General features: G+C 42.4%; 1 protein-coding gene across 1 annotated transcript in view; it reads right to left on the bottom strand.

Moving 5' to 3' along the window:
* Positions 1 to 18,824, bottom strand: part of LOC127921582 (protein eyes shut homolog) — a gene marked incomplete at its 3' end in the record, with an annotated part of 213,306 nt that overhangs the window by 101,429 nt on the left and 93,053 nt on the right. Inside the window, 1 exon segment of the mRNA XM_052505176.1 lies at positions 3,223 to 3,345. Within this exon segment, the coding sequence (XP_052361136.1) occupies positions 3,223 to 3,345 (123 nt within the window).

Consider the following 18,824-nt stretch of genomic DNA (forward strand, 5'->3'; position numbering starts at 1 on the left):
TACCCTGTATAACATCACAACACTGTCTGTACCCTGTATAACATCACAACACTGTTCCCTGTCTGTACCCTGTATAACATCACAACACTGTCTGTACCCTGTATAACATCACAACACTGTTCCCTGTCTGTACCCTGAATAACATCACAACACTGTTCACTGTCTGTACCCTGTATAACATCACAACACTGTTCCCTGTCTGTACCCTGTATAACATCACAACACTGTCTGTACCCTGTATAACATCACAACACTGTTCACTGTCTGTCCCCTGTATAACATCACAACACTGTTCACTGTCTGTCCCCTGTATAACATCACAACACTGTCTGTACCCTGTAGAACATCACAACACTGTTCACTGTCTGTCCCCTGTATAACATCACAACACTGTTCACTGTCTGTCCCCTGTATAACATCACAACACTGTTCACTGTCTGTCCCCTGTATAACATCACAACACTGTTCACTGTCTGTACCCTGTATAACATCACAACACTGTCTGTACCCTGTATAACATCACAACACTGTTCACTGTCTGTACCCTGTATAACATCACAACACTCTTCACTGTCTGTACCCTGTATAACATCACAACATTGTTCACTGTCTGTACCCTGTATAACATCACAACACTGTTCCCTGTCTGTACCCTGTATAACATCACAACACTGTTCCCTGTCTGTACCCTGTATAACATCACAACACTGTCTGTTCTGTATAACATCACAACACTGTTCACTGTCTGTACCCTGAATAACATCACAACACTGTTCACTGTCTGTCCCCTGAATAACATCACAACACTGTTCCCTGTCTGTACCCTGTATAACATCACAACACTGTTCACTGTCTGTACCCTGTATAACATCACAACACTCTTCACTGTCTGTACCCTGTATAACATCACAACATTGTTCACTGTCTGTACCCTGTATAACATCACAACACTGTTCCCTGTCTGTACCCTGTATAACATCACAACACTGTCTGTACCCTGTATAACATCACAACACTGTTCACTGTCTGTACCCTGTATAACATCACGACACTGTTCCCTGTCTGTCCCCTGAATAACATCACAACACTGTTCACTGTATAACATCACAACACTGTCCCCTGTATAACATCACAACACTGTTCCCTGTCTGTACCCTGTATAACATCACAACACTGTTCCCTGTCTGTACCCTGTATAACATCACAACACTGTCTGTACCCTGTATAACATCACAACACTGTTCACTGTCTGTACACTGTATAACATCACGACACTGTTCCCTGTCTGTCCCCTGAATAACATCACAACACTGTTCACTGTCTGTCCCCTGTATAACATCACAACACTGTTCCCTGTCTGTACCCTGTATAACATCACAACACTGTTCCCTGTCTGTACCCTGTATAACATCACAACACTGTTCCCTGTCTGTCCCCTGTATAACATCACGACACTGTTCCCTGTCTGTACCCTGTATAACATCACAACACTGTTCCCTGTCTGTCCCCTGTATAACATCACGACACTGTTCCCTGTCTGTCCCCTGTATAACATCACAACACTGTTCCCTGTCTGTACCCTGTATAACATCACAACACTGTTCACTGTCTGTACCCTGTATAACATCACAACACTCTTCACTGTCTGTCCCCTGTATAACATCACAACACTGTTCCCTGTCTGTACCCTGCAGAATTTACTCACTGCCCATGCAGTATTCTATGCAGGGTTATTTTTTATGATACAAGCTTCACTGTCATGAAGCAACTTGAACTTTAACCCCATAGCTAAACACTCAAGACTTCATACAATATCCAAACTGCCTCTGGAAGAAACATCAGCACAAGAACTGTTAGTTGGGAGCATCATGAAATGGGTTTCGATGGCCGAGTAACAGCACACAAGCCTAAGATCACCATGTGCAATGCCAAGCGTTGGCTGGAGTGGTGTAAAGCTCGCCATCATTGGACTCTGGAGCAGTCGCAAAGCATTCTCTGGAGTGAGGAACCACGCTTCACTATCTGGCAGGCCGACGGACTAATCTGGGTTTGGTGGATGCCAGGAGAAATCTACCTGCCCCAATGCATACTGCTTACTGTAATGTTTGGTGGAGGAGGAATAGTGGCCTGGGGCTGTTTTTCATGGTTCAGGTTGGCCCCTTTGTTCCAGTGAAGGGAAATCTTAACGCTACATCATACAATGACATTCTAGACGATTCTGTGCTTTCAACTTTGTGGCAACAGTTTGGGAAGGCCCTTTCCTGTTTCAGCATGACAATGCCCTCATGCACAAAGCCAGGTCCATACAGAAATGGTTTGTCGAAATCGGTCTGGAAGAGCTTGACTGGCCTGCACAGAACTCTGACCTCAAATCCATCGAACACCGTTGGGATTAATTGGGGCGGCAGGGTAGCCTAGTGGTTAGAGCGTTGGACTAGTAACCGGAAGGTTGCAAGATCAAACCCCGAGCTGACAAGGTACTGTCGTTCTGCCCCTGAACAGGCAGTTAACCCACTGTTCCTAGGCCGTCATTGAAAATAAGAATTTGTTCTTAACTGAGTTGCCTAGTAAAATAAAATTAAAATTGGAATGCCGACTGCGAGCCAGCCGGCCCAACATCAGCGCCTGACCTCAATAATGCGCTTGTGGCTGAATGGAAGCAAGTCCTCGCAGCAATGTTCCAACATCTAGTGGAAAGCCTTCCCAGAAGAGTGGGAAGAGTGTTATAGCAGCAAAGGGGGGTACCAACTGAATTCTAATTCTAACTGGACTATCAAGCAAGATGTATGATATATTTCAATCTATATTGATAAACTGAACAATTCTGTCACAAATTGTTGAAAAACAAATCTTAAAAATATTTGAAATTTCATTTTTTATCATCAACAACTTACTCCATAAATGTACTGTATGTAGATGTAGGGTCTTAATTTAAGACAGTTTGCTACAGCAGGAAAATAATCCTGCAGCAACAGGACATGTGAATTATTAATATTATTATGTGGATTATACGGTTTTGTAGGGGTTGATAAATTATTCGTAAGGGGAAATCAAATTTTAAAGTGGAAATTACAAACTACAGAAGCCTTTTTAAACCTCAAACACAATACAAGTTTTAAATGTCCTGAATTGCAGGTTCTCATGCAACAGGGTGATCAAATTAAGATCCTACATTTGTAATCCGTCGTGTTTGAAAGGTAACATGTGTCCATGGGGAATTACCTTTTTCACAAATACATGTGACGTTCTGTCCATTCCCAGTCTCAGTGCAGGTCACCGTGCGTTCTTGGCATGTTCCTAGTGAGCAGAGGTCCATAACCACGGAACAATCTTCCCCTTGAAACCCTGCAACACCCAAACACACATAGAAATCAGACAGTTTCTTCCATCAAACAGACAATACAAGACACCTGAGGACAAAATGAAATAAAAATACAGCACTATGAACTCAATAACGAACATGACATGGAACACACTGTGCACCACATGCTCTACTTGGAGACAATTTCCTTCAAAATGTCCTTGTTAAGCTATGACTTGCCATTAAGTAAAGAAGAATGTACTACTCTGAAAAGTGGGACAATTTCCTTTCCATGAGGAAGCCAAGCCACTGTAACGTTAGGAATTCACAAAATTATTTTTAAAACACATTTATGTGTGTTTTATGTTTTATTAGTTACAGACATCCTTTCTGTAGTAGATTGACGTGAGTGACTCCTCTACCTGCTGCCCAGTATAGTAATAGAGTGAGTGATTCCTCTACCTGCTGCCCAGTATAGTAATAGAGTGAGTGACTCCTCTACCTGCTGCCCAGTATAGTAATAGAGTGAGTGACTCCTCTACCTGCTGCCCAGTATAGTAATAGAGTGAGTGACTCCTCTACCTGCTGCCCAGTATAGTAATAGAGTGAGTGACTGCCCAGTATAGTAATAGAGTGAGTGATTCCTCTACCTGCTGCCCAGTATAGTAATAGAGTGAGTGACTCCTCTACCTGCTGCCCAGTATAGTAATAGAGTGAGTGATTCCTCTACCTGCTGCCCAGTATAGTAATAGAGTGAGTGATTCCTCTACCTGCTGCCCAGTATAGTAATAGAGTGAGTGACTCCTCTACCTGCTGCCCAGTATAGTAATAGAGTGAGTGACTCCTCTACCTGCTGCCCAGTATAGTAATAGAGTGAGTGATTCCTCTACCTGCTGCCCAGTATAGTAATAGAGTGAGTGACTCCTCTACCTGCTGCCCTCCTCTACCTGCTGCCCAGTATAGTAATAGAGTGAGTGATTCCTCTACCTGCTGCCCAGTATAGTAATAGAGTGAGTGATTCCTCTACCTGTGTATAGTGACTCCTCTACCTGCTGCCCAGTATAGTAATGAGTGAGTGAGTGACTCCTCTACCTGCTGCCCAGTATAGTAATAGAGTGAGTGACTCCTCTACCTGCTGCCCAGTATAGTAATAGAGTGAGTGACTCCTCTACCTGCTGCCCAGTATAGTAATAGAGTGCCCAGTGACTCCTCTACCTGCTGCCCAGTATAGTAATAGAGTGAGTGATTCCTCTACCTGCTGCCCAGTATAGTAATAGAGTGAGTGACTCCTCTACCTGCTGCCCAGTATAGTAATAGAGTGAGTGACTCCTCTACCTGCTGCCCAGTATAGTAATAGAGTGAGTGACTCCTCTACCTGCTGCCCAGTATAGTAATAGAGTGAGTGATTCCTCTACCTGCTGCCCAGTATAGTAATAGAGTGAGTGACTGCCCCTCTACCTGCTGCCCAGTATAGTAATAGAGTGAGTGACTCCTCTACCTGCTGCCCAGTATAGTAATAGAGTGAGTGACTCCTCTACCCTGCCCTGCCCAGTATAGTAATAGAGTGAGTGACTCCTCTACCTGCTGCCCAGTATAGTAATAGAGTGAGTGACCTGCTGCCCTCCTCTACCTGCTGCCCAGTATAGTAATAGAGTGAGTGATTCCTCTACCTGCTGCCCAGTATAGTAATAGAGTGAGTGACTCCTCTACCTGCTGCCCAGTATAGTAATAGAGTGAGTGACTCCTCTACCTGCTGCCCAGTATAGTAATAGAGTGAGTGACTCCTCTACCTGCTGCCCAGTATAGTAATAGAGTGAGTGACTCCTCTACCTGCTGCCCAGTATAGTAATAGAGTGAGTGACTACCCTCTGATTCCTCTTGCTGCCCAGTATAGTAATAGAGTGAGTGACTCCTCTACCTGCTGCCCAGTATAGTAATAGAGTGAGTGACTCCTCTACCTGCTGCCCAGTATAGTAATAGAGTGAGTGACTCCTCTACCTGCTGCCCAGTATAGTAATAGAGTGAGTGACTCCTCTACCTGCTGCCCAGTATAGTAATAGAGTGAGTGATTCCTCTACCTGCTGCCCAGTATAGTAATAGAGTGAGTGATTCCTCTACCTGCTGCCCAGTATAGTAATAGAGTGAGTGATTCCTCTACCTGCTGCCCAGTATAGTAATAGAGTGAGTGACTCCTCTACCTGCTGCCCAGTATAGTAATAGAGTGAGTGACTCCTCTACCTGCTGCCCAGTATAGTAATAGAGTGAGTGATTCCTCTACCTGCTGCCCAGTATAGTAATAGAGTGAGTGAGGCATCGACATAAAGACCCATCTCTCCCTACTGATCTATATCACATTTGTCTCCCGAAGCAGAAGCCGCGCCTACATGTCATTGACAGCTGGGGCCACGTCAATAACTTTTTGTTCTGAATAAAACCCCAGCCGCCGTGTAACTGATACCTGGTCAATAATGCCAGTAAATAAGGCTGGCTAATATATCACAGCTCATAATGGAACAGAGTATGACCTTAATGAATGCCTGAATGGACCTCATTTACAATGTCAGCATCCCAAATGGCACCATATTCCCTATGTAGTGCACTACATTTGACCAGAGACCTATGGGCAATGAGTAGTGAGAAGTGCGCTTTGTAGGGAATAGGGAGCCATTTGAAACGCCTGAAAAAATCTCTCTCTGCTCCCAAATGGGTGCTCTGCGAGATAAAGATGTTGTCTAATTGGAAAACGTATCACAAATAGAAAGAGCCTACTGTAGTAAGAAGAAGATACAGACTGTGGCCTAATGTGTTTTCTGGACATTAAATAATCAATAGTAGCAGCTATCAAGTCAACAACATCTCACAATGTCACCTCACCGCTGCAAATGTTTGGCTTGGCTTGGATTGAGTCTATTAGTAACACTTTGCTGAGGAGATAATGGAATCATTGTTAACATTGTACAACCTATAGGTAAATGATACACTTAGTGTTGTTTAACATGTGTAGTAGTGATTAACCTACGTTTACATGACGGCACACTGACAGCAGAAGACTGATCACAACTAACTATCAAGGATTCATTACTTCCTCCAATCTTCCTCCAATTGCAGTGTTTGATTTACCATTTTGAAGCACTGAGTCTGTGTAAAAATAAAAAATAAAATAAAAAATGTGTTGTTGACCGAATAGAGATGGGGAGTCGAAATATTAACACTAGAATCAGCAGGACTTGAGACACAAGCAGCAGCCATATTGATTTACTATAAACCATTTTCATGGATAACCTAATAGAACTGAGACATTATATTCAAGGCCAAATGGATGTCACATCAGTTCAACTACCCTGAGTTGCTAACGGACAGCTACTGACTCCAACAAAGTATTTCACAAGTGTTTAATAACCAATTGTGCGTACAATTCACCTGGAGGTTAATGTTGCATGAAGGAATGTCACTCGTAGTGTGAGTCTCAAATTGCACCCTATTTCCCTACACAGTGTGCTACTTTTGAACAGAGCCCTACGCGTTCCTTTAGTGGCCCTGATAAAAGTAGTGACTTAGGTTGGCATTTAGGACACAGACTTACAATGCCCGCTGAAATCTCCAAATTCAACTACTTACTCCCGGTTCAGCTACCATTAGACTACTGTAGAGTATACAGCCACCTACCCTGAGGTGACTACTGTAGAGAATACAGCCACCATTAGACTACTGTAGAGAATACAGCCACCATTAGACTACTGTAGAGAATACAGCCACCATTAGACTACTGTAGAGAATACAGCCACCATTAGACTACTGTAGAGAATACAGCCACCATTAGACTACTGTAGAGAATACAGACACCATTAGACTACTGTAGAGAATACAGCCACCATTAGACTACTGTAGAGAATACAGACACCATTAGACTACTGTAGAGAATACAGCCACCATTAGACTACTGTAGAGAATACAGCCACCATTAGACCACTGTAGAGAATACAGACACCATTAGACTACTGTAGAGAATACAGCCACCATTAGACTACTGTAGAGAATACAGCCACCATTAGACTACTGTAGAGAATACAGCCACCATTAGACTACTGTAGAGAATACAGCCACCATTAGACTACTGTAGAGAATACAGACACCATTAGACTACTGTAGAGAATACAGCCACCATTAGACTACTGTAGAGAATACAGACACCATTAGACTACTGTAGAGAATACAGCCACCATTAGACTACTGTAGAGAATACAGACACCATTAGACTACTGTAGAGAATACAGCCACCATTAGACTACTGTAGAGAATACAGCCACCATTAGACTACTGTAGAGAATACAGCCACCATTAGACTACTGTAGAGAATACAGCCACCATTAGACTACTGTAGAGAATACAGCCACCATTAGACTACTGTAGAGAATACAGCCACCATTAGACTACTGTAGAGAATACAGACACCTGTAGAGAATTAGACTACTGTAGAGAATACAGCCACCATTAGACTACTGTAGAGAATACAGCCACCATTAGACTACTGTAGAGAATACAGCCACCATTAGACTACTGTAGAGAATACAGCCACCATTAGACTACTGTAGAGAATACAGACACCATTAGACTACTGTAGAGAATACAGACACCATTAGACTACTGTAGAGAATACAGCCACCATTAGACTACTGTAGAGAATACAGACACCATTAGACTACTGTAGAGAATACAGCCACCATTTGACTACTGTAGAGAATACAGACACCATTAGACTACTGTAGAGAATACAGCCACCATTAGACTTAGACTGTAGAGAATACAGCCACCATTAGACTACTGTAGAGAATACAGACACCATTAGACTACTGTAGAGAATACAGACACCATTAGACTACTGTAGAGAATACAGACACCATTAGACTACTGTAGAGAATACAGACACCATTAGACTACTGTAGAGAATACAGACACCATTAGACTACTGTAGAGCATACAGACACCATTAGACTACTGTAGAGAATACAGACACCATTAGACTACTGTAGAGAATACCACCATTAGACTACTGTAGAGAATACAGCCACCATTAGACTACTGTAGAGAATACAGCCACCATTAGACTACTGTAGAGAATACAGCCACCATTAGACTACTGTAGAGAATACAGCCACCATTAGACTACTGTAGAGAATACAGACACCATTAGACTACTGTAGAGAATACAGCCACCATTAGACTACTGTAGAGAATACAGACACCATTAGACTACTGTAGAGAATACAGACAGAGAATACAGCCACCATTAGACTACTGTAGAGAATACAGACACCATTAGACTACTGTAGAGAATACAGCCACCATTAGACTACTGTAGAGAATACAGACACCATTAGACTACTGTAGAGAATACAGACACCATTAGACTACTGTAGAGAATACAGACACCATTAGACTACTGTAGAGAATACAGACACCATTAGACTACTGTAGAGAATACAGACACCATTAGACTACTGTAGAGAATACAGCCACCATTAAACTACTGTAGAGAATACAGACACCATTAGACTACTGTAGAGAATACAGACACCATTAAACTACTGTAGAGAATACAGACACCATTAGACTACTGTAGAGAATACAGACACCATTAGACTACTGTAGAGAATACAGCCACCATTAGACTACTGTAGAGAATACAGCCACCATTAGACTACTGTAGAGAATACAGCCACCATTAGACTACTGTAGAGAATACAGCCACCATTAGACTACTGTAGAGAATACAGACACCATTAGACTACTGTAGAGAATACAGCCACCATTAGACTACTGTAGAGAATACAGCCACCATTAGACTACTGTAGAGAATACAGACACCATTAGACTACTGTAGAGAATACAGCCACCATTAGACTACTGTAGAGAATAGAGACACCATTAGACTACTGTAGAGAATACAGACACCATTAGACTACTGTAGAGAATACAGACACCATTAGACTACTGTAGAGAATACAGCCACCATTAGACTACTGTAGAGAATACAGACACCATTAGACTACATAAGACTTTAGATAAAACAGCAAGTAACACCAAGAGCTACTAAAGAGATAATGCTTCATCGTAAACATAGTTTTTATAACCCATTCAATCTTTCAACCAATCATTCATATGTATTTGTAAAGCCCTTTTCACATCCGCAGATGTCACAAAGTGCTTATACAGAAACCCAGCCTAAAACCCCATAGAGCAAGCAATGTAGACATAGAAGCACGGTGGCTAGGAAGAACTCCATAGAAAGGCAGCAACCTAGGAAGAAACCTTGAGAGGAACCACGAGTGCTGAGTGATTAACTGTCAGTCATTTTTTTTTTTTTTTTAAAAACAACTAGTTAAAATTCAATTTTGTTTGTGTTTGTTTCTGTGAGCTCGATGTGCAGTTTCTGAAGAGATGAATCAGAGCTAGAAACGGAGACTGAGATAAGAGAGAACCCGCGATCGAGAGGGACAGAAAGCGGTTGATTCACGAGCCTGAAAATACATGATCTAAGTGATTGATAGTTGGTATTCCGCATTCATAAAAATATGCCTTATTTACTTTGAAGAACTCCTAAAATAGAGATTTTGTCAGAAAGCATAGCCAGCAGCTCCATGGAGATCTGATGATGACTTGGAACGAATGAAATAATAATGAAGTCTTCAAATAAATGGATGGTTAATAAGTGATCAGCAGTAATGGGAAGTCACTACCATCATGGGACATTTATTGATTATTTCATTCTGTGTTGATACAGCATTCAACCCACAATGAATAGTGCATTTAAAATGAATGTCCATTTTTTTAACCAAAATCCGTGATACTTAAAAAATATATTTTTAACTGAAACGGCCTCAAAAAGCAATAATCTCTCAGCACTAGGAACCAGGCTCAGAGGGGTGGCCAGATCTCTTCTGGCTGTGCTGGTGGAGATTCTAAAAGAGTACATAGCCATTAAGGCTGGATTGTTCTTCCAGATGTTCAAACGTTTATGGATGACCAGCAGGGTCAGATAATAATCACAGCTGTTATAGAGGATGCACCAGTCAGCCCGTCTGTTGGCTTTTCATTGCCGACCATTCAGAGGTCGAGACAGCAGGTGCGGTCGGGGGGATAAAGGACTGAAGGAGAAAGTGCCACTGTGAATAACGTGACATTTCCTCTGAATTGTTTTAAACCATATGTACAGAAAACTGTAATACATTTCTTTATCTGTCAATTCATTCCGTAAGGCACCAACTCCAGTCTGACACGAAAATAAAATGTAATTCATTCACTCATTTATTGTGTAAACAAAATTAATATATTATTGCATCTCATTTGAGTATCAAAGTAGGCCTCTTAGCACCCCACTACAATAATCTCTGAACCTGAACCTAGCAGCCCTCTACAATAAACTGAACCTCTTAGCAGCCCTCTACAATAATAATCTGAACCTGAACTCTCTTAGCAGCCCTCTACAATAATCTCCTGAACCTGAACTCTCTTAGCAGCCCTCTACAATAATCTCCTGAACCTGAACTCTCTTAGCAGCCCTCTACAATAATCTCCTGAACCTGAACTCTCTTAGCAGCCCTCTACAATAATCATCTGAACAATAATGAACCTGAACTCTCTTAGCAGCCCTCAATAACAATAATCATCTGAACCTGAACTCTCTTAGCACCCTCTACAATAATCTCCTGAACCTGAACTCTCTTAGCAGCCCTCTACAATAATCTCCTGAACCTGAACTCTCTTAGCAGCCCTCTACAATAATCTCCTGAACCTGAACTCTCTTAGCAGCCCTCTACAATAATCTCCTGAACCTGAACTCTCTTAGCACCCCTCTACAATAATCTCCTGAACCTGAACCCTCTTAGCACCCCGCTACAATAATCTCCTGAACCCTCTTAGCAGCCCTCTACAATAATCTCCTGAACCCTCTTAGCACCCCGCTACAATAATCTCCTGAACCCTCTTAGCAGCCCTCTACAATAATCTCCTGAATCTGAACTCTTAGCAGCCCTCTACAATAATCTCCTGAACCGGAACTCTCTTAGCAGGCCTCTACAATAATCTCCTGAACCTGAACTCTCTTAGCAGCCCTGGTAATCAATCAACATGTGTATTGAAACTGAGGAATCCTAAAGAGGCTATCAGAGAAACTCAGAAAGTTTATTCTTTATACAAATGGAGGAGGAACAATGACAGGCAGAATTTATGCAGATATCCTGCCAGGATGAATAGGTAGAGAGAAATGACTCTAAGCAACATCAACCAGCAAACCACCCGAGACCAGCAAAAAGCATGTTTAAGCTTTTCTGCTGTATGTGCTTTGTCGAATCTCATTTGACAAATAATGAAGTGCAAGTTTCCGTACACATTCACCACACTATCACAGTACAGCAGTAGAAGCTTGTACCAGCAGGCCTGGGTTCAAATACTATTTGAAATCATCCGAAATACTTAAAACTGTGATTGACCAAACTTGCCTGTTGTAATGGAATCTAAAGAAAAGTACAGAAAGTGCAAAGCCCGTCCACCTGGCACTACTCCAGGTAGACTACACTACAAACACTCAACGTATATGAAAAGCTTCCAACAGTACTTGAATCCATGTCTATGTATCAGTTCCCTGGATTAGGGAGGCACTATAGCACTATATTTCAAAGGTAGTGTACTATATAGGGAATAGGGTTCCATTTGGGACTCTTACAATGCCTCAGATAACCAACTCAGATCACTATAACATGAGAAATGACAACAACAATATTTCATGACGCTTATATATTAATGAAATATAAAAAAGAGATAAATTGAAATGAATCTCCATGATTAAAATCACCCTATAAAGAGACAGACTATTTGCAAAAATCAAGACAAATACCACAGCATTACCAGTATGAGTTTAATGATCAATATGCCTGGAACACATTACCTGATCTCAAATGGCACCCTATTCATTGTGTAGTCCACTACTTGGTCAAAAGTAATGCAGTATATACTGTAGGGAGTAGAGTGCCATTTGGGACGAACCACCGTTGTGGGTAAATTCATTCTAAACCTCTGTAGCGGCAATGTGTTCACAAATGAATTCTTAACCTCTGAAGTGGCAATATCATTCACAAAACACTATATTGTGCTTACAGAATTAAAATAAATAACTAATTCAATACATTAAATAAATCTATGATTGTTACAAATTAGACTCCAGTACAGTGTTGATCAAGCCACTCAGACATCAGAAATCGTATGCCAGAAACAGTAAATCTAAATGTATTATTTTATTTGGAAAGGAAAACAATGTGCTTGAAGAGGTGTGTATATGTAAATGTCAACAAGTGTCCCTACAAGACAAGGCCTGCATCCCTACATGACAAGGCCTGCATCCCTACATGACAAGGCCTGCATCCCTACATGACAAGGCCTGCATCCCTACATGACAAGGCCTGCATCCCTACATGACAAGGCCTGCATCCCTACAAGACAAGGCCTGCGTCCCTAGAAGACAAGGCCTGCATCCCTACATGACAAGGCCTGCATCCCTACATGACAAGGCCTGCATCCCTACATGACAAGGCCTGCATCCCTACAAGACAAGGCCTGCATCCCTACATGACAAGGCCTGCATCCCTACATGACAAGGCCTGCATCCCTACATGACAAGGCCTGCATCCCTACATGACAAGGCCTGCATCCCTACATGACAAGGCCTGCATCCCTACATGACAAGGCCTGCATCCCTACAAGACAAGGCCTGCATCCCTACAAGACAAGGCCTGCGTCCCTACATGACAAGGCCTGCATCCCTACATGACAAGGCCTGCATCCCTACATGACAAGGCCTGCATCCCTACATGACAAGGCCTGCATCCCTACATGACAAGGCCTGCATCCCTACATGACAAGGCCTGCATCCCAAGACAGGCCTGCATGACAAGGCCTGCATCCCTACATGACAAGGCCTGCATCCCTACATGACAAGGCCTGCGTCCCTACCCAACAAGGCCTGCGTCCCTACATGACAAGGCCTGCATCCCTACATGACAAGGCCTGCATCCCTACATGACAAGGCCTGCATCCCTACACGACAAGGCCTGCATCCCTACAAGACAAGGCCTGCATCCCTACCCAACAAGGCCTACATCCCTACATGACAAGGCCTGCATCCCTACCCAACAAGGCCTATCCCTACATGACAAGGCCTGCATCCCTACATGACAAGGCCTGCATCCCTACATGACAAGGCCTGCATCCCTACATGACAAGGCCTGCATCCCTACATGACAAGGCCTGCATCCCTACATGACAAGGCCTGCATCCCTACATGACAAGGCCTGCATCCCTACATGACAAGGCCTGCATCCCTACATGACAAGGCCTGCATCCCTACCCAACAAGGCCTGCATCCCTACATGACAAGGCCTGCATCCCTACATGACAAGGCCTGCATCCCTACATGACAAGGCCTGCATCCCTACACGACAAGGCCTGCATCCCTACATGACAAGGCCTGCGTCCCTACCCAACAAGGCCTACGTCCCTACATGACAAGGCCTGCATCCCTACATGACAAGGCCTGCGTCCCTACCCAACAAGGCCTACGTCCCTACATGACAAGGCCTGCATCCCTACATGACAAGGCCTGGCCTGCGTCATCCCTACATGACAAGGCCTGCATCCCTACATGACAAGGCCTGCGTCCCTGTACGACAAGGCCTGCATCCCTACATGACAAGGCCTGCGTCCCTGTACGACAAGGCCTGCGTACAAGACAAGGCCTCCCTACAAGACAAGGCCTGCATCCCTACATGACAAGGCCTGCGTCTCTACATGACAAGGCCTGCGTCTCTACATGACAAGGCCTGCGTCTCTACATGACAAGGCCTGCGTCTTTACATCCAACAAGTCGCCTGGATAAGAGCGTCCCTACATGACTTAAATGGCCTGTAAATCCCTACATGACATGGCCTGCGTCCCGGCATGACAAGTCCTGCGTCCCGGCACGACAAGGCCTGCGTCCTTACAAGACACGGCCTGCGTCCTGCACGACCCTGTCCCACGACAAGGCCTGCGTCCCTGCATGACAAGGCCTGCGTCCCTGCACGACAAGGCCTGCGTCCCTGCACGACAAGGCCTGCGTCCCTGCACGACAAGGGCTGTGTCCCAAATGACACCCTATTCCCTATTGGCCCTAGTCAAAAGTATTGCACTAGATAAGGAACAGGGCACACACAGCTTGTGGTGGTCCATTATTATATTATAACTGTAGAATAAGAGTCATCGCCAGCTGACCAGCAATATTCAAAAGACAACATAGATGCAGTGGAAGATGGTAAAAAATCCATTTAAATTGCAAATGGGGCCCTCATGCTGTACATCAAAATAACATTACATTAGTGAACCTCAGGTCTGTTTGGCGTTCTTACTCTGTTGACCATTAAAAACACCCAGACATTATGGCTGCTCTCATCTGTTGGTTGAATTTCATATGATTGTTTTCTACTGAGGCTTGTAAAATGTAAACACCTTTCTGAAAATGACTACATTATTGCAGCATGAGGTATGTACATTATAAAGAACTTGTTACCGTGCATCTGTGACGCACAGGTGTGTCTTCTTAAGCATGTGTGTATTTAATTGGTCTGTAAAGCATGGATGAAGGTGTAGATGCTGAAACGGTCTGTAAAGCATGGATGAAAGCATGGATGAAGGCGTAGATGCTGAAACGGTTTGTAAAGCATGGATGAAGGCATAGATGTTGAAACGGTTTGTAAAGCACAGATGAAAGTGTAGATGCTGAAATGGTTTGTAAAGCATAGATGATGGTGTAGAAGCTGAAATGGTTTGTAATGCATAGATGAAAGTGTAGATGCTGAAATGGTTTGTAAAGCATGGATGAATGATGGAAATGGTTTGCAGAAGCTGAAATGGTTTGTAATGCATAGATGAAAGTGTAGATGCGAAATGGTTTGTAAAGCATGATTAAGGTGTAGAAGCTGAAATGGTTTGTAAATCATGGATGAAGGCGTAGATGCTGACACGGTTTGTAAAGCATGGATGAAGGCGCATGGAGAGGTTCTGAAATGGTTTGTAAAGCATGGATGAAGGTGTAGAAGCTGAAAAGGTTTGTAAAGCATGGATGAAGGTGTAGAAGCTGAAATGGTTTGTAAAGCATGAAGCTGAAATGGTTTGTAAAAGCATGGATGAAGGTGTAGAAGCTGAAATGGTTTGTAAAGCATGATGAAGGCATAGATGCTGAAGTGTAGAAGCTGAAACGGTTTGTAAAGCATGGATGAAGGTGCATGGATGATGCTAAAATGGTTTGTAAAGCATGGATGAAGGTGTAGATGCTGAAATGGTTTGTAAAGCATGGATGAAGGTGTAGATGCTGAAATGGTTTGTAAAGCATGATGAAAGAAGCTGAAAAGGTTTGTAAAGCATGAATGAACGTGTAGAAGCTGAAAGGTTTGTAAAGCATGGATGAAGGCATAGATGCTGACACGGTTTGTAAAGCATGGATGAAGGTGTAGATGCTAAAATGGTTTGTAAAGCATGGATGCAGGTGTAGAAGCTGAAATGGTTTGTAAAGCATGGATGCAGGTGTAGAAGCTGAAATGGTTTGTAAAGCATGGATGAAGGTGTAGAAGCTGAAATGGTTTGTAAAGCATGGATGAAGGTGTAGAAGCTGAAATGGTTTGTAAAGCATGGATGAAGGTGTAGAAGCTGAAATGGTTTGTAAAGCATGGATGAAGGTGTAGAAGCTGAAATGGTTTGTAAAGCATGGATGAAGGTGTAGAAGCTGAAATGGTTTTGTAAGCATGCATGGATGAAGCTAAAGGTGTAGAAGCTGAAATGGTTTGTAAAGCATGGATGAAGGTGTAGAAGCTGAAATGGTTTGTAAAGCATGGATGAAGGTATAGAAGCTGAAATGGTTTGTAAAGCATGGATTTAGAAATTGAAATTGTTTTGTTGCTTGTTTTGTTGAGTACTTTCACCTTCTGTATTCTTTTCAAGCATGAATTCAATGCAGCATATTCTCAGCCTCCTTGGTTTAAACATTTGTATGGTTTGTGGGTGAGTACATGTTGAACTCTGTAGAGATATATATATATATATATTTTAATCTCCAGCACCAGCCACCATTCATTCTAGTCCCTCAAACTCCTCAATTTAAATGATAAAGAAACGCCTTGAACCCTTTTGGAAAAGCATAACGTTGATTTGTCCTTGTTCCCTAAATCCCACAAAAATATAAGTATATCCATGTTTGTTTGTTTTACAATGGAGATGCTGAAGGAGATAGACATCGGAAGCATGGTTGTGAAAATTGTGTTGACCTTGCAGACACCCTTTTTCTGTTACATTTGTTCCATCTATGAAGTAAACATCGCAAGTCACTTATTTAATTCAATTTCGGAAAACGCAAACCAGATTAAAACACACCTTAGTCTCTGAATCTGCCGTAGAAATCTGAGCAATAATGGATGTTTTACTGTTTTACTGGGGGTCTGCTTTCCCTCCACTTCAACTTCCTCTAAATGACAGAGAAGTTTGTTTCAAACATTTCAACTGAAAATTTACGATGATATATTTCACTTCCGTGTTTTATTGTCACGCAATAACATTAGGAATTAGTGATATATTGTTTTCGGGGGAGCTGGGGTACTGCACATTGGGCTAAATTGAATTATCTTTTTTACAGGTGCAATGCATGTCGGAAGTGTATACTAACAACATTGTCTGTTGGTGTTTATATCATATTAGGGTCAATAATGTACATCTGGGAAATGTATTGTGTCATTGTTAAACATTTCTTGTAACCTTCATTTAAACAGAAAGTGACCATTCTATTGTATATTCACTCCATTGTAAGGATGCAAGGATACCAATAATATCAGAGCGAAACTTTAAACGCGGCATGATTTCTATACCACTAAACACACCAACTATTTCCAACATTCACGTCATCATAAAGATCCTATAATTCAAGTCAATTATAGAATAGATGATATTCAATCAAATGTTTCATTGTAACATATACGGTGCATTCGAAAAGTACTCAGGCCACTTGACCTTTTCCACATTTTGTTACGTTTCAGCCTTATTCTAAAATTGATAAAATTGTATTTTTTTCCGACCTGGATCAATCTACACACAATATCCCATAATGACTAATCAAAAACAGGTTTTTGCAAATGTATAAAAAATAAAAACTGAAATGATCTATATACATAAGTATACAGACCCTTGACTCAGTACATTGTTGAAGAACCTTTGGCAGCGATTACAGCCTCGATTCTTCTTGGGGATGATGGGGCCACTCAAGAACATTCAGGGACTTATCCCGTAAAGCCACTGCATTGTCTTGGCTGTGTGCTTAGGGTCGTTGAAATGTTGGAAGTTGAACCTTCTGAGGTCCTGCGCTCTGCAAGGTTTTTAGGATCTCTCTGTACTTTGCTCCATTTATCTTTCCCTCGATGCTGAAGTCTCCCAGTCCCTGAAGCTGAAAAACATACCCACAGGACGCTGCCACCACCATGCTTCACCATAGGAATGGTGCCAGGTTTCCTCCTGACATGAGCTTGGCATTCAGGCCAAAAGTTCAATCTTGGTTTTATCTCATAGCCTGAGAGTCTTTTAGGTGCATTTTGGCAAACTGAAGCAGGCTTTGCCTTTACTGAGGAGTGGCTTCCGTCTGTCCACTCTACCATAAAGGCCTGATTAGTAGAGTGCTGCAGAAATGGTTGACCTTCTGGATGAAGGTTCTTCCATCTCCCCAGAGGAACTCTGGAGCTCTGTCAGAGTGACCATTGGGTTCTTAGTCACATCCCTGAAAGGCCCTTTTCCCCTGTTTTCTCAGTTTGGCCAAGTGGCCAGCTCTAGGAAGAGTCTTGGTGGTTCCAAACGTATTCCATTTAAGAATGATGGCAGCCAATGTGTCTTTAGGGACCTTCAATGCTGCAGAAATGGTACCCTTTGATCTGTGCCTCAACATGATCCTGTCTCAGAGCTCTACAGACAATTCCTTGACCTCATGGCTGAAGGTTAAATTTCAGGTGTGTGCCCTTTTTTAAAGCATGAATGAAGGTGCAGAAGCTTGAAATGGTTTGTAAAGCATGAATGAAGTGTAGAAGCTGAAATAACTGGATGAAGGTGTAGAAGCTGAAATGGTATTTCATGTAAATGAAGGTTTTTATTTTTGAATCCATTTTAGAATAAGGCTGTAATGTAACAAAATGGTGTAAAATGGATGAAGGGGTCTGAATAGTTTCTGATTGCAAGCTACAGTGTCTTGTAAAGTAGTGGATGAAGGTTGTATTAAGCCTGAAATCAAAAGGGACTAAATGTAGACTTTTGTAATTAAACACAATACCCCAGAAGTGGAATGATGTTTTTTGATGGTATTGTATTATGATCCCCATTTGCTGTTGAAGGCAGCTACTCTTGAAATCGTCCACACAAACATGACATCATAGAAGCTGAACATTTGTAAAGAGCTCAGGATAGAACTACG

This window comes from Oncorhynchus keta, unplaced genomic scaffold (assembly GCF_023373465.1).
Source record: "Oncorhynchus keta strain PuntledgeMale-10-30-2019 unplaced genomic scaffold, Oket_V2 Un_contig_2262_pilon_pilon, whole genome shotgun sequence".
NCBI classification, from domain to species: Eukaryota; Metazoa; Chordata; class Actinopteri; order Salmoniformes; family Salmonidae; genus Oncorhynchus; species Oncorhynchus keta.